Source organism: Schistocerca nitens, chromosome 9 (genome assembly GCF_023898315.1).
Source record: "Schistocerca nitens isolate TAMUIC-IGC-003100 chromosome 9, iqSchNite1.1, whole genome shotgun sequence".
Taxonomy (NCBI): Eukaryota; Metazoa; Arthropoda; class Insecta; order Orthoptera; family Acrididae; genus Schistocerca; species Schistocerca nitens.
The window spans coordinates 506,717,932-506,735,282 of NC_064622.1; the positions used below are offsets into that span (position 1 = coordinate 506,717,932).

At 44.0% G+C, this 17,351-nt stretch overlaps 1 protein-coding gene across 1 annotated transcript in view; it reads right to left on the reverse strand.

Annotated features, from left to right (window-relative positions):
* Positions 1–1,165: 1,165 nt before the first annotated feature.
* The window catches only part of LOC126203263 (ankyrin-1-like), a 111,259-nt gene continuing 95,073 nt past the window's right edge, over positions 1,166–17,351 (reverse strand). Inside the window, exon 3 of the mRNA XM_049937518.1 lies at positions 1,166–1,739. Within this exon, the coding sequence (XP_049793475.1) occupies positions 1,253–1,739 (487 nt within the window). The 3' untranslated portion in view covers positions 1,166–1,252. The remainder of the gene's footprint in view (positions 1,740–17,351) is intronic.

Here is a 17,351-nt window from a genome sequence, read left to right on the forward strand (position 1 = left end):
TGCCTTGGACAGCACATTCTCCAGATCTCTCACCAACTGAAAACGTCTGGTCAATGATGGCCGAGCAACTGGCTCATCCCAACGCGCCAGTCACTACTCTTGATGAACTGTGATATCGTGTTGAAGCTGCATGGGCAGCTGTACCTGTACACGCCATCCAAGCTCTGTTTGACTCAATGCCCAGGCGTCTCAAGGCCGTTATTACGGCCAGAGGTGGTTGTTCTGGGTACTGATTTCTCAGGATCTATGCACCCAAATTGCGTGAAACTGTAATCACATGTCACTTCTAGTATAATATGTTTGTCCAATGAATACCCGTTTATCATCTGCATTTCTTCTTGGTGTAGCAATTTTAATGGCCAGTAATGCACAAATAAACTGATAATACCATTTTAGATGATAAGCACATAACACTGTGAGAATATTAAACCCAATGAAACTTCCTGGCAGAGTAAAACCGTGTGCCCGACCGAGACTCGAACTCGGGACCTTTGCCTTTCGTGGGCAAGTGCTCTGAGCTACCGAAGCTCGACTCACGCCCGGTACTCACAGCTTTACGTCTGCCAGTATCTAGTCTCCTACCTTCCAAACTTTACAGAAGCTCTCCTGCGAACCTTGTAGAACTAGCACTCCTGAAAGAAAGAATATTGCCGAGACATGGCTTAGCCATGGCTTAGCCTAACCCAATGTCACATTCTAATTGAATACATTACCTACTGAACCGCCTGTATTGCGGAAACATGAGTAAATTTAGTCTGGAATTAGGACTTACGTGGTGTGAATATTGAGAATAATATCACACTGTAATTGCAGACACAAGTTACTGCACTATCTGCATGCCAGAAAAAGAAGTAAATTCAGTCTTACATATGAACTGAAGACACATCATAACTATAGAATTTATGTGTCAGTAAGCTGTGTAAGGTGAAATTTACAGTAGTTCACATAGCAGCAGTCACGTTCCTATGAAGTACTTTTCACTAATTAAACATTGCAGAAAACGTATGTTTATTAGTAATAGTACATTTTTCGATTTTTGTTAGAGTTTTTATGAAATGAAGTGTGCCTTTTGTTATTTACATTAGTTTATAGACATGTAATATATCACTATTGTGTGATGTTACTAGTGCAGTTATATGTACCACGTTGAAACAGGTACAATGAATAACTGCATAATTAACGTTTATTGTATTCTTCAACTAAAAAATAACCAAAAATGTTCTTTTCAGACTTATTTTTCGGACTGCTGGCTTCATCTTAGAATTTCTATCAGCTGCTGATGGTTCTTCTCCCAGGCGAGGTCGAGTGCCGTCTTGCCTTCATTATTTCTGGCTCTCCGGTCGGCCCCTGCCTGCAGCAGTGCAGTCGCCGCCTGCGCGTGGCCATTGAACGCCGCATCGTGCAGTGGCGTCCACCCGCCCTCACTCCAGGCGTTGGGGTCGGCGGAAGACGCCGTCAGCAGCCGCACCACTGCTGCGTGGCCGTTCCAGGCAGCCCTGTGCAGAGGCGTGTTCCCACGGGACGTCCTGGCACCCATTTCTGCGCCAGCCTCTACCAAACACCTCGCAGCCTCGACGTGTCCCTCTGCTGCTGCATAATGCAGGGCGGTTCTCCTGGTGCCGTACTCTTCTCTCGCCCCCACATCCGCCCCTGCTGCGAGCAGCGTCCGCACATCATCCACGGTCCCCTGCTTAGCTGCCTTGATTAGTCTCCTGTCCTTCTCTTTTGTACAAAGGCTCCTGCACAAAACAATGGGGTTATCACTCGTCTGTCCAAACACACTGAAGAAAACATACAACTACAGGGTGAAAAGTATTTAAACAGACAAACTCTGGGAGGTTGTAAGGGACATCAAAACAAATATTTTTCCCTAATGTCATTTTTTCCTACGAGGATTATTTAAACCGGTGCAGGCCATATTACGCTCTTCAGTTGTTAGAGGTCGTATTACCATCTTCAGTTGTAGGCAACTGCTGTCCACCAGTGTAGTAGTGCATTGTCTCTGTTTACTAATGGAGCGATACACCTGGAGCGAGTACACTGATATGGTTGGTGCGTACTACGTAGTGCACCACAACGGACGAGCTGCACAGTGGGTTGATCAACAACCATATCCTAATTGCCGTATCCCACATCATACGACCTGTGCTGCTGTCTACCAACGTCTGCGTGAGACCGGGTCATTTAACAGATTACCTGGACGGGGTCGCCGTCGCACGGTAAGAACGCTGCAATTTGAGGAAGCTGTCTTGCAGCACGTGGAGCAGCATCCTTCAATCAGACCTCGTGCAATTGCACGTAACATGGGGACGAATCAGACGAATGTAAGAACAGTCATTCAAGAGCAATTGTTACGTCCATTTCACTTACAGCATGTCCACAACCTGGAACCAGTTGACTATCCACCCAGAGCACAGTTTTAGCAGTGGTACCTGGAACAGTGTGAAACGCATCCTACATTTCCATCCTCTGTGTTGTTTAGTGATGAAGTAACGTTCGGGCGTGATGGAGTCTTCAACATGCACAATTCGCATGTTTGGAGTGAGGATAACCCACATGCCACAGTTACTAGCGCTCATCAAGTGCGGTTCTTTGTTAATGTGTGGGTCAGTGTCGTTGGGGACTGTTTAATTGGGCCGTAACTGATACCTCGGTCATTAAATGGGAGGCACTACTACAGTTTTCTAGCCAGAGTATTGCCAGAATTGCTGGAAGACGTCCTGCTCCCTACAGGACAACGCATGTGGTTCCAACATCACGGGGCGCCAGCACGTTTCAGTCGTCGTGTGAGTCGGTTCCTGGACCGACGGTTCCCAGAAACGTGGATTGGCAGAGGTGGTCCTGTACCATGGCCTGCTGGATCCCCAGATATGTCCCCTCTGGACTTTTTTGTGTGGGGAGAGATGCGCAACCTTTTTTACGCAACCCCTGTTGCATCAGAAGAGGATCTGGTTGCCCGGATAGTAGCAGCAGCAGGAAAAATTCAGAATACTATGGGGTTTTTCCCCATGTCAGACAGAACATGATCCGACGGTGTAGCCTTTGTTTACATGTCAATGGAGGCATTTTTGAAAATCTACTGTAATTGAAATTGGGTTGTGTTAATGTGTTGTCTCTTGGTCCTGAAAAAAATGGAAAAGTGTTTGTTTGTTTAATTTGCCGCCAGAGAAATCTTCCTCTACCGGTTTAAATACTCCTCATAGGAAAAAATGACATCAGGGAAAAATATTTGTTTTGATGTCCCCTACAACCTCCAGAGTTTGTCGGTTTAAATACTTTTCACCCTGTATAACTGTGAACTGTTCCAACAACCATCTGCCCAGTGACAACCAACGAATCTATTGTAAATTTTCTTCCTTCTATGACACAAAATGTTGGAAGTTCTCTGTATATTAAGGGACATATGCACAGCTGTACCATCCTCTCAAAAGTTTTCACCCAGTATCCTTTAAATATTCCTATATTCTATCTCTCAATGAAATCCGTTAACCCAAGCTACGACATAAAATATGCTTCATGCAATCAATACTAGTTCTTTGTGTGCAGTAAACCCTTCTCATGCTTGCAAATGTGACACACAAAAGTAAACATTTCTCTAGGTATTTAAAGAAAATTTCCGGTCATCTCAGAATAAAAGTTACTCAGTGGATTCAAAAATTCCATCACACAGTCTCGTCAGAGAAATTTACTGTCTCTCAGTACACGATTAAGTGGAAATATTTCTTATATAGCAATGACACTAACGCAATACCCCTGCCCTACACACAACCACACTTTCTGGTGTATGCACCCATGCACCCTTGCACACAGATAAAGGTGTTTCCATTAAAACCAGCATCCATGCATGCACACACGCGCACACACACACACACACACACACACACACACACACACACACACACACACACACACACACACACACACACACACCTTTAACAGCTTTCAAAATACATGGCTGCAATGTGCGTGAATGCAACGGCAAAACTGACGGGTTACGTGAGTAATATAACGTTTTATTCACTCTTCCAGATTATCATTCAAAATACTGCTTCAATCAAATCTTGGCTTGTTGAACAGACTGAAGATTTCAGTCACTAATGTACATACTGAGAAACACTTCGTTTCGTTTCCAAGCGACAGCCTCACTACAATAAGCCTAACAGACAAAACTTACATTCTGATACTACACACTGCGTACTTCCTCTGCTCCAGGATAAAATGATGCAAATTCTCCGTAGACTAAATATAATTTACAACACAGTCATTGTATTAATCTGCCAAGTGACTTATTACCGCTGATAAATACAATATCCATCAATCGATCAAGTACTCATCTTTTTCTGTAGCTATTATGCATACATACAGTTTATAAATTCGCTGTCTGTACTCGAAGTCCTACAGTTTATTTATTCAACATTGATATTAGTTTAGTAACAAGTATGTGAAACGCTTCTTGATGTTTTCTGTCGAATGGTGAGAACAGAAGACGTTAATTCTCAACTACTCTTCGTCAGCCAATGGCCTGAGTATCACTTTGACCCCATAGTGCTTTCCTAAGCCCAGTGCTGGTGAAGGCATGCGCCTTTGAGTGCCTCTAATCTGTATGCCGATTCATACATATCCACAGTCTTAAATGGAGTACTAGCAGTGGTGCTACTAAGTTTTAAGTCACATGGTTTATCGTTTAGCACAGTCCTGTTTGTGAGTAACAAGATGTAACATCTGTTTTCTTCGGGATCTTTAACTACTGATTATTTCCTTACATAAGGATAAGGTAAAGTTTCAACTTCGTACCTTATCTACTTTATGTTTCTGCATCTGGCAGTCATTATTGTGTCTCCTGACTACATTAGTTTCCCTACATACGTATCGATTCAGTTACTGCACCTCCTGGAGTAGTTGTATGTTATCTTGTTGCTGAGATTATCTGACATAAGTCCTTGAAGAGTGCCACTTCTATGAGCGTGAGCAATTTAACTCATTTCCACTGAATTGCTCGCCTATTTTCATTCCCTTTTAGGTCTTGGTGTTCTGAACTGTATATTGACGTCCACTGAAATGCAGAGGTGCTGCGACTAATGGTTTGTTGCCTCTTAGAATGTAGCTGAGTCACTCTGTTTATGATGAGCTTTTATGTAGACACATTTTTGTGTTTATACTTATATGCACACAGTGTGCTTTTAGACGTAATAACCCTGAGAAATATTTAACCCATAGTAATGAAATTTCGGTAATACATGAAGGGCTTATTTCAGTAGTGGTACAAGTCCTTTTTGATCATTCTGAGAGACAGAGTCTTAAAGTTAAAAGAGCGCTGAAATATCTGCAGTTGAGATACCAGAAATATCAAGTATATGTCTCAACTGCAGATTTTTCAGCGCTCTTATAACTTTAGGACTCTGTATCTCAGAATGAACAAAAATGGACTTGTACCACTATTGAAATAAGCCCTTCACATGTGTCTCGGTAATATATTTAAGTAATTGTCATCGCAAGATCATAGGTTAATGTTAGTGCCAGGTAAGCCATTGCAAATGGGAAAAGCATGTACATTAATAACCCGTGTAGCAGCCAGAACGTTCAATGGAAGCATGCAAGCGTGCTTGCATTCTGTTGTACAGGTGCCGGATCTTGGTTTGTGGGATGGAGTTCCTGGTCGGCCAATACAGGAACGGTTAATGCTGGCTGTTGTGATATTCGCTATTTTTGACTTCATTAAAACAGCAAATAGTTAATACTTTCATCCAGAAGGCAAATACTTGTTTATAAATAATGATTAATGTATAATAAGGCGTCGCATAGCGACGGTGGAATTTTCTAAATAATGTAATTCGTCGTCTTTGGGCGGCAATATAAACAGAAAAATACGGATAGATATGCGATCCTTCACTATTTTGTTCACTGGAGAACAAATGAAGCCTTGAGCGCTAAAGACTTGTACTGTTTTTCTTAAGTAATACGGACGCAGATTTGTGGCGGTCTGATCTAATTTTTTACTAAATAAATAAAAACGTGTTCCGTCGAAGTTTGAGTGAAGTGTAAGAAGAACTGTAAAACTTATCGTGACGACGCACGAGCGACTCAAGAGGACAATTGCTACACTCCTGGAAATGGAAAAAAGAACACATTGACACCGGTGTGTCAGACCCACCATACTTGCTCCGGACACTGCGAGAGGGCTGTACAAGCAATGATCACACGCACGGCACAGCGGACACACCAGGAACCGCGGTGTTGGCCGTCGAATGGCGCTAGCTGCGCAGCATTTGTGCACCGCCACCGTCAGTGTCAGCCAGTTTGCCGTGGCATACGGAGCTCCATCGCAGTCTTTAACACTGGTAGCATGCCGCGACAGCGTGGACGTGAACCGTATGTGCAGTTGACGGACTTTGAGCGAGGGCGTATAGTGGGCATGCGGGAGGCCGGGTGGACGTACCGCCGAATTGCTCAACACGTGGGGCGTGAGGTCTCCACAGTACATCGATGTTGTCGCCAGTAGTCGGCGGAAGGTGCACGTGCCCGTCGACCTGGGACCGGACCGCAGCGACGCACGGATGCACGCCAAGACCGTAGGATCCTACGCAGTGCCGTAGGGGACCGCACCGCCACTTCCCAGCAAATTAGGGACACTGTTGCTCCTGGGGTATCGGCGAGGACCATTCGCAACCGTCTCCATGAAGCTGGGCTACGGTCCCGCACACCGTTAGGCCGTCTTCCGCTCACGCCCCAACATCGTGCAGCCCGCCTCCAGTGGTGTCGCGACAGGCGTGAATGGAGGGACGAATGGAGACGTGTCGTCTTCAGCGATGAGAGTCGCTTCTGCCTTGGTGCCAATGATGGTCGTATGCGTGTTTGGCGCCGTGCAGGTGAGCGCCACAATCAGGACTGCATACGACCGAGGCACACAGGGCCAACACCCGGCATCATGGTGTGGGGAGCGATCTCCTACACTGGCCGTACACCACTGGTGATCGTCGAGGGGACACTGAATAGTGCACGGTACATCCAAACCGTCATCGAACCCATCGTTCTACCATTCCTAGACCGGCAAGGGAACTTGCTGTTCCAACAGGACAATGCACGTCCGCATGTATCCCGTGCCACCCAACGTGCTCTAGAAAGTGTAAGTCAACTACCCTGGCCAGCAAGATCTCCGGATCTGTCCCCCATTGAGCATGTTTGGGACTGGATGAAGCGTCGTCTCACGCGGTCTGCACGTCCAGCACGAACGCTGGTCCAACTGAGGCGCCAGGTGGAAATAGCATGGCAAGCCGTTCCACAGGACTACATCCAGCATCTCTACGATCGTCTCCATGGGAGAATAGCAGCCTGCATTGCTGCGAAAGGTGGATATACACTGTACTAGTGCCGACATTGTGCATGCTCTGTTGCCTGTGTCTATGTGCCTGTGGTTCTGTCAGTGTGATCATGTGATGTATCTGACCCCAGGAATGTGTCAATAAAGTTTCCCCTTCCTGGGACAATGAATTCACGGTGTTCTTATTTCAATTTCCAGGAGTGTATATAAAAGAGCGCTCAATGGACATGAAACGGACATAAAAATCTACCATCAATGTAGTACTAAGCTTAAGGTACAATATATGTTCTAATTATAATAAATATTTGTTCTGGGAATACTGAATCATTTAGCAGTGCTCCTTCCTATCATCTCCTCAGTACTATTTTCATTTTAATTATGCATTTTGCTAAGATTACAGACACCAAGATCAGCAGTCCAATGTGCGTGTTACATTGATACAAAGAATGTTTTATCGTCTTCTTGCATCAGCTTTAATATTGAATTTCCCTTTTGTGTGATGTTACAGTTGTTTTTGTGCCCTTAAGAACTTTCTGGTCCCTAAGGAAATTGTTTTGTCATAACAATAACTTCACAACCGGGTATGATCGTATCTACGATCATGAAGTAATTAGAAAGGCGAAAATGCAATTTCTTAATCAATAACACGCTAGCTGTGACTGCTTCAAGCCACGCGAAACTGCAGGTAAAAACTATTCATATTTCATAATGCAATATTTTATGACAATGGTCAATCCATGATTCTTACGCCAATTGTGATCGATAAAACAGTAAGAGAAATCTCAAATTCCAACTTTTCCATTGAATAACAACATCACTTTTATTTTGTTACATCACACTGTGGATGACGCTGGAGCTGTTCTCCGATAATGTCACCGTGATCTAGGGGTAGCGTCTTTGTCCTTGGGGTGAGAAGCTGCCCCTAAAGGTGGAAGAATCAGTAATGGTCAACGGTATGAGGATGAAGAAGGCAATGGAAACCACAGCATTAAAGACACATAACGTGTATCCACAGGACATGCGGCCTTTAACTGAAAAAGTGTCATCGTGATCTCTCCAGTGGCAAAAGATTCCGGAATAGTCCGTCATTCGGATCTTCGGGAGGTGAGTGCCAAGGGGGGAGGTGACTGTGAGACAAAGATTGAATAACCAGCGAAAGGATAACGTTCTACGAGTTGAGACGTGGAACGTCAGAAGATTGAACATGGTAGGGAAGCTCGAAAATTTGAAAAGGCAAAGACTCAGTCTAGATATAGTAGGGGTCAGTGAAGTGAAATGGAAAGAAGACAAGGATTTCTAGTCAGATGAATGTAGGGTAATATGAGCAGCAGCAGAGAATGGTGTAACGAGAGTAGGAGTCGTTCTGAGTAAGAAGATAGGGCAGAGAGAGTGTTACTGTGAACAGTTCAGTGGTAGGGCTGTTCTAATCAGAATCGACAGCAAACCAACATCGACAACGACAGTTCACGTATACATGGCGACGTCGCAGCCTGAAGTTGAAGAGATAGAGAAAGTGTGTGAGGATACTGAGAGGGAAATACAGTACATAAAGGGAGATGAAAATCTAATAGCCATAGGGGACTGGAAGGCAACTGTAGGGAAAGTACAGAACAAATGGTTACAGGAGAATATGGGCTTGGGACAAGAAGTGAGAGGGCAAGAAGTGAGAGAGGGTACAGACTAATTGAGTTCTGTGACAAATTTCAGCTAGTAATGGTGAATACTCTGTTCAAGAATCACAAGCGGAGGTAAACCTGGAAAGTCCGGGTGAATCGGAAAGATTTCAGTTAAATTACATCATGGTCAGACAGAGATTATGAAATCAGATACTGGATCGTAAGGCGTTTCCAGGAGCTGATATAAACTCAGATCACAATGTAGTAATGATGAGTAGGCTGAAGTTTAGGAGATAAAGAAAGGAGTGGGATACAGAAGTACTAAGAAATGACGAGATTCACTTTAAATTCTCTAAGGCTGTAGATGCAGCAATAAGCAATAACTCAGTAGGCAGTACAGTTTAAGAGGAATGGACATTCCTAAAAAGGGCAATCACAGGAATTGGAAAGAAAAACATAGGTACAAAGAAGATAACTGTGAAGAAACCACGTGTAACAGAAGAAGTACTTCAGCAGATCGTTGAAACAAGGAAGTACAAAAATGTTCATGGAAATTCAGGAATACAGAAATAAAGGTCACTGAGGAATGAAATAAATAGGAAGTCCAGCAAAGTTAAGACGAAATGTCTGCATGAAAAATGTGAAGAAATCTAAAAAGAAAAGATTGTCGGAAAGACTGACTCAGAATACAGGAAAGTCAAAACAACCTTCAGTGAAAATAAAAGCAAGGATGGTAACATTAAGAGTGCAACGGGAATTCCACTGTTAATGCAGAGGAGAGTGTGTAGGTGGAAACAGTACATTGAAGGCCTCTTTGAGGGGAGATTTGTCTGATGTGATAGAAGAAGAAACAGGAGTCGATTTAGAAGTGATAGGGGATCAGAATTTAAAAGAGGTTTTGAGGACTTACGATCAAATAGGGCAGAAGGGATAGACAATCCATGAGAATTTCTAAAATCATTGGTGGAAGTGGTAACAAAACGGCCGTTCAGGTTGGTGTGTAGGATGCATGTGTCTGGCGACATACCATCTGACTTCCGGAAAAGCATCATCCACACAATTCCGAAGACTGCTAGAGCTGAAGCAAGACTAAAGAAAAATCGAGATCCGTTCATAGGATTTGTTGGCCTGGAAAAAGCATTCGACAGTGCAAAACGGTACAAGATGTTCGAAATTCTGAGAAAAATAGGCGTAAGCTGTGGGGAGAGACAGGTAATATACAATATGTACAACAGCCAAGAGGGAATAATAAGAGTGGACAACCAAGAACGAAGTGCTTGGATTGAAAAGGGTGTAAGACAGGGATGTAGTGTTTCGCCTCTACTGTTCAATCTGCACATCGAAGAAGCAGTGATAGAAATAAAAGAAAGGTTCAGGAGTGGAATAAAAATACCAAGCTAAATGTTGTCAGTGATACGATTCGCTGATGACATTGCTATCCCAAGTGGAAGTGAAGAAGAATTACAAAATGTGCTGAATGGAATAAGCAATCTAATGAGTACAGAATATGGATTGAGAATAAATCGAAGAAAGACAAAAGTAATGAGAAGTAGCAGAAATGCGAACAGTGAGAAACTTAACGTCAGAATTGATGGTTACAAATTGGATGAAGTTAAGGAATTCTGCTACCTAGGCAGCAAAATTACTCTGACGGACGAATCAAGGAGGACATCAAAAGCAGACTAACACTGGCAAAAAGCGCATTCCTGGCCAAGACATATTTGCTAGTTTCAAACATAGGCCTTGATTTGAGGAGGCATTGTGTGGTGGTGAAACATGGACTGTAGGAAAGCTGGATAGAAGAGAATCGAAGCATTTGAGATATGGTGGTAAAGAAGAATGTTGAAAATTATGTGGACTGGTAAGGAAAGGAATGAGGAGATTCTGCGCAGAATCGGAGAGGAAAGGAATATGTGGAAAACACTGACATGGAGAAGGGACAGGATGATAGATCATCTGTTAAGACATCAGGGAATTACTTCGAAGGTACTAGAGGAATGTGTAGCGAGGAAGAACTGTAGAGGAAGACAAAGATTGGAATACATCCAGCAAATAATTAAGGACGTATGTTGCGAGTGCTACTCTGAGATGAAGAAGTTGGCACAGCAGAGGAACTCATGGTAGGCCACATCAAATCAGAAGGCTGATGACTCAAAAAAAAGTCCGATATGTTCTGGATTGGACACCGATCTGGTGAACGAACAGGCCAAGGCATATGTCGACACTCTGTAGAGCATGTTGGGTTGTGTGTGCGTGCGTTATACTGTTGGAAAGCACCCGCTGGAATACTGTTCATAGCCGGCCGGAGTGGCCGAGCGGTTCTAGGCGCTACAATCTGGAACAGGGCGACCCATACGGTCGCAGGTTCGAATCCTGTCTCGGGCATGGATGTGTGTGATGTCCTTAGGTTAGTTAGGTTTAAATAGTTCTAAGTTCTAGGGGAATGATAACCTCAGACGTTAAGTCCCATAGTGCTCAGAGCCATTTGAACCATTTTTTAATACTGTTCGTACAACAGGTGGAATCACCAGATTGACGTCCAAATTTACAGTCAGGTGCGTGGCATAAGCAAGAGAGTGCTCCTGTTGTCATACGAAATCGCACTCCAGACCATAACTCCAGGTACAGGTCCAGCGTGTCTAGCACACAGACAGGTTGGCTGCATTCCCTCAACTGTTTTAACCACCATACGGTCATCACTGGCACCGAGACGGAACTAACTTTCATCAGAAGACACAGGAAACCTCCACCACGCCCTGCAGACAGCTCTCACTTGACACCACTAAAGTCGCGAATGGCGGTCAGTGGAATGCACAGGGCGTTTGGCTTGGACCTGTCCTTGAAGTAGCTCAGATTGCTGCTGCAGATACAGTACGAGGCACCAGAGCCCTAAGCCGAACACGATTGTTTCCATAGCCCTATTACATGATCTTGTTCAAATTCAGTGAGGTGTTGATAATGGCATTCTTGTCACCTTATTGGCATTCTTCATTAACATTAACTCACTACGTCTAATCTCAAAGTTCACTAAGGCTCACGACCCTTACAGCGTTTATTTAAAGCAAATCTGATTTGCATCGTTATAGTGGCGCTTGTACCGCGACTCTTACGCGACTGACACGAAATCTGAATATACATCATCTTTCAGACGTAGAAGGACTCCTACCAACTTTCGTTTATGTTGGGCAACCCCTTTTTGATGTTGCAGTAGTTTTCCGTCACATTTTTTAAATTTTATTTTCTTATATAGCACATAATGGTGATGCAAACATTAGATGTTCTTACGTTGCAGTCCTTTGTTTAACCAATTACCCACTGACGTATCCATTTACTGGTGATGTAGCTTTGTGTAACAACTGGTCATTTCCTGATATTATCCAGTTAATTTCATTTTCCACAATTTCAATGAGAATACCGTTTTTGTAACTGCTTTTATTCACTTTTTGTGTAAACACTATACTGTCTTTCCTTGGTTGGATGCAATTAATTCATATTCGCTCCTGTGATCAGTTTCTGTTTCATGTATGTAATGTTGGTGCACCTGTGCATAAGCTTTGGCATTTGTTCTTTTATTGTGCAGGAACGCAAAAAGTTCAGCGCAACTCACTTCTCTAGACCTAACCAGATGCTATTTTTACTTTTTTTATATGCTCAATGGCAACCCATTATTTGATGTATGCCAAACGCTCATTTAATTTCATTTCATGTAATTGCTTTTACGCTGTAGCCATGATCATTTTAAACAATCATAATTACTGGTTCTGTTACATTGTGCATTGTTATTCGACAATCGATTGATGAATGAGTTGTATGGCTCTATGAACCTAGTGACAATACAGGTTTATATAACACCAGCATTTGTTCTCTTCTGTTGTCAACAACTCTAGTTAGTTCAACGAGACTAGCTTGCTATATTTTTAGCAATACACAATAGACACCAGGGTAGTTGCTTTAGGTCTTTTACATTTTCAGTCACAATGCCCTTTCTGTAACTAGTTATTCATTATGTACGATCGTTCCACGAGTTTTTATTAGGTTCCCAGATTATTTTCACAATTAGTTCATAACTGTATTTTATACCTAGCTACTAACTGTCACATGTGTCAACTGACGATGCAGTTTGGTGTAAGCTTTCACCTGTTCCCTTGTTATAGCTCATAGTTGTACTGTAAACATTTGTTAATATCTGTTTTTCAATTGTTGAATTAATTGTGGAGTGGATTTTATTCTTTGTCTCTTCTGTACTTGTACATAATGGTAGCAAGCTTAACACAGCGTTTCATTGTAAATACACCACTGAAACTACCCACGTTAATTATTTTAGTATTCCACATATTCAGTGACAACAAGTTGTTGTAATTGGTTTTATATCTTTGCTCACGGTCACTTTCTGTGAGCACGTTTATTGTTTTTTGCTATATTGTGTGTGTGAAAGTAGTTACTCACTGTTTTATCTGTCTACGCCATCTTGTGTAATCTTTGGCATCTGTTCCGTTATTGTACAAACATGTATTAAATTCAACATTGCTCGCATGTAGTCTGTTATGACCGTACAAGAACTGCGCAGCTCTTTTTATATGTTCAATGACAAGACGTTTTTTTGTTGTAACTGCTTTCTATTGTATAGAATTGATCACTTTGTACGAGCATAATTATGGGCTCAGTTGCATTATATGCAATTACTTCAATATCGTGATTCTTGAAGTTTTCCGGCGTACCGAATATTCTATGAGATTTCGTGATTGCAGCCGGATCATGTTGACTTCTTGCCACAGTATTTCGGCTGGAAAACGTCCGGAACCGCACTACGAAAGTTACGACAAAATTCTCGCACGATGGTCTTACCAGCCGATGATGGAAACGCCACCGTGCTGTTGGCACGGTGGTGGGGGGGAGGGGGGGGGTTATGGACCTAACTTGCTGAGTGAACCAATGTATCGAAAGACTGACACCAAAACATTTAGGTCTCATAGTTCCGTGCCACCCAGGTTATATGGGCTTCCGAAAATTCATAAAAAAGAGGTTCCGTTACGGCCGATCGTCAGTAATATCGACGCCCCCACGTATGATGTAGCGATACATCTTGCCTCTACTTAGACCTTTAGTGGGGAAGTGCGCGCATCATGTTCGCAACTCTGCTGACGTTATCAATAGACAGAAGTCACTTCAACTCAGTGAAACTGACTTACTAGTGAGCTTCGATGACATCTGACTTTTCATTAAGGTTCCTCTTATGGACTCACCAGGAAGAAGTTCACGGCCTATACAACAGCACTTTTGCATCATGTCCTTTCGTCAACGTACTTTTTATTTAACAACGAATATTTTGAGCAGAAAGACGGTATTGCCATGGGCAGTCCACTCTCCCCTCTGGTAGCAAACTTTTTTATGGAAGACTTTCAGGAAAGGGCACTTGTTCGACAGAACTTAAACCGGGAGTCTCCCGCCGATATGTAGGTCACACTTTTGTAGAATGGCCCTATGGTAAAGAAGAAATGTCACGCCTCTTGCAACATCTGAATTCATTCTATAAGAACATCCAGTTTACGATGGAATAGAGAAGGATCGTTGCTTACAGTTTTTGGACGTCTTGGTTACTAGGAGAGCGGATGGAAAATTAGAGCATTCTGTCTACCATAAGTCCATACATGCGGACCTTTACCTGGAAGCGTCGAGTTGCCATCACCCTTCACGAACTAACGGCGTCCTTAGAAGGTTGGTGCACCGGGCTCATGTTGTTTCTGATGGAGACAGCCTTACGAAGGAGCTAGAACACCTATAGTCGGTATTCAGAGGCAATGGTTACTCTCCACGTCACATTAGTACAACGCTAAGAAGGAAGAAACGTGACCACCCGCAACATGAAGAAGGCAAGCAGCTGTTCAAGTCCAGGGCGTTCCTTCCATACGTCGGCAACCTTTCGTCTAAAGTAGGCAGGATCCAAAGGAAATATCGTGTAAAATTAATTTTCCGGCCACCGGCGAAGATAGGTGTCCTTCTCGGTTCGGTCAAGGACGATCTGGGTCTGCGGAAGGCCGGGATTTACAAAATTTCTTGCCAGTATGGCAAAGCGTACATAGGTCAGGCGATACGCACAATACACGAAAGGTGCGTTGAACATGAGCCTGTCGCAGCCCAGTAAGTCGGCCATAGCTGAGCATTGTATTTTTTTCCTTTCTTGAATTTTGAATTTCGATTCGATTTATTGAATTTCTATTAATACGCCGCTCTTCAGCCGATAAAAGAGTTAAAAAACATAATAGGAAGATAACAAACAATATAATACAGGGGATAAAACAATGACTTTGTTAAAAGCAGTAAAGTGGCGGAAAAGTTGCGGAAGTTAAAATAGAAAAAAAAAACATGGGGTTGACGATGCTAACGAAGACATATAGTAAGTACACAGGCACAAGTTTAAATTGACTGTCACCTCGACTGGATCCCTCATCTCCGCTCTCCAATCCAAACCAAACAACCGCCTCCACCTCCTTAAACTCCTCTCTGGCCAGACATGGGGGTTGAACCCCTCTACCATCCTCCACACCGACAAATCCTTAATCCGTCCCACCCTATGTTATGCCACTTCCGCCTGGATATCCACCCCCCCCACCCCCCCCAAAGTCTATAAGTCCCTCTAGATTGTCGAGCACCATGAACTCTACCCCACCTTCCATATACACCTCCCGGCCCCCACGCGGTTCCTCTATGACCTGATTCCTTTCCCCAATCTGCTCCTTTTCCTCGAACATATCTGAGTCCTCTACACCTCCTGCCGACTTGGTCCCCCCTCCCCATCCCCTGGTTGCTCCTCTCTTCTCCAACCCCAGCCCACTGTCGCGCCTTCAACATTGTGTCCCCCCTCCCTCCCCCTCTACATCCTTCATCTCCTTTCCCAAGGAGGTTTCCGTCAACTCCCCCTCCCAGATGATGCTCTCTCTCTCTCTCTCTCTCTCTCTCTCTCTCTCTCACTCCCTCTCTCTCTCTATTTACCCCTCTTATCGACTCTGATCATCTTTCCCTCTGTCCTTTCCCCAGGCTCCCTCTCCCTCCCTCCATCATGTTTCTTCACTGCCTACCTTGTCTTTGACTCCATTCTCTCTCCCAAGTCCTTTTTCTTTCCCCTCAACTGCCTTCCCCACTCCTTCTCTCATCTGCCCTACCCCCCCTTTTCTGTGTCCTCTCCCTCCATTGGCATCTGTCCAGGTCCCCCACTCACCCATATGCCGTTGTACTCTATAGTTCAGTTTTCCATGAGCGTCCCCTTGAGGATGCAACGAGTGTTGCGAACAGCCATCATACTGTCGCTAGGTGTGTTTTTAACTGCTGTGAACAGGAACCAGACTGTCCTGTGTTGTTTAATTGTGCATATCTATTTGTTTTAATCAGCATCGCCAGCCGGAGTGGCCAAGCGGTTCTAGGCGCTTCAATCTGGAACCGCGCAACCACTACGGTCGCAGGATCGAATCCTGCGTCGGGCTTGGATGTGTGTGAAGTCCTTAGGTTAGTTAGGTTTAAGTGGTTCTAAGTTCTAGGGGCCGATGACCGCAGCAGTTAAGTCCCATAGCGCTCAGAGCCATTTGAACCATTAATCAGCATCACTGACCCTTTGTTTTTATATTTTCTTCGCACCTTTTCCACCATGTTTCAGTTTTAACAGTCGCCATTTTATTGTCTGCTTTTATTTTTATGATATCTCTGTTTTCTAATTTTTCTGTAGGCTGCAGAGGGGCGTATTGTACTGCTGCCAGCCCCCCCCCCCCCCCCTCCCGCCACCCCTTTGGAGGAGAATCGAAATCCAATAAAGAAAAAAAGCAGCCTCCCAGGTCATTCAGGTTGGAGCCCTGACAGTGTTTACTTGTGAGTACATGCGTGTTGTTCATTACAGTCATTAGTGTTGCTCAGCATTGTCTAGTTGTAGTGTGAGTCGTCATCGATTTGTCGTTCACTGAGTAAGGCAGCTTCGTTATTTTGAATTCATTATTTTGTATTCATCCCGTTGTACCGGGTATAGACAGGCGACAGGCATTCATGCCGATAGCCTGCCACCAGCAACCTGACTACATCAGTCAGGCTGGGGCTAAACATGAATAGGGCCAAGGACAGGAATCCCGGCCACTCAACAGCCATCGTGGCAAGCTGCCGGCTGTGCTGATACTGACACCACCCAATGAGCTAAGGACCGAGCGCATCTGCTTCCCACCACAAGTCACTGATAACCACTGAGAGTGATACTGATTCACATGAACCCTGTACACAGTATCGTGTGAGGGACCGATCGTCCTCTTCGTCATCTATTCCCGTGGCTGCCTGGTGACAGACCTCTCACCTATGGATAGTCAAGCCATGTTGGCCCCCAGCATTATTTCAACCAACCGTCATGCAGACGCCTTGCCAGGTGATGCTTCAACTCCACCATC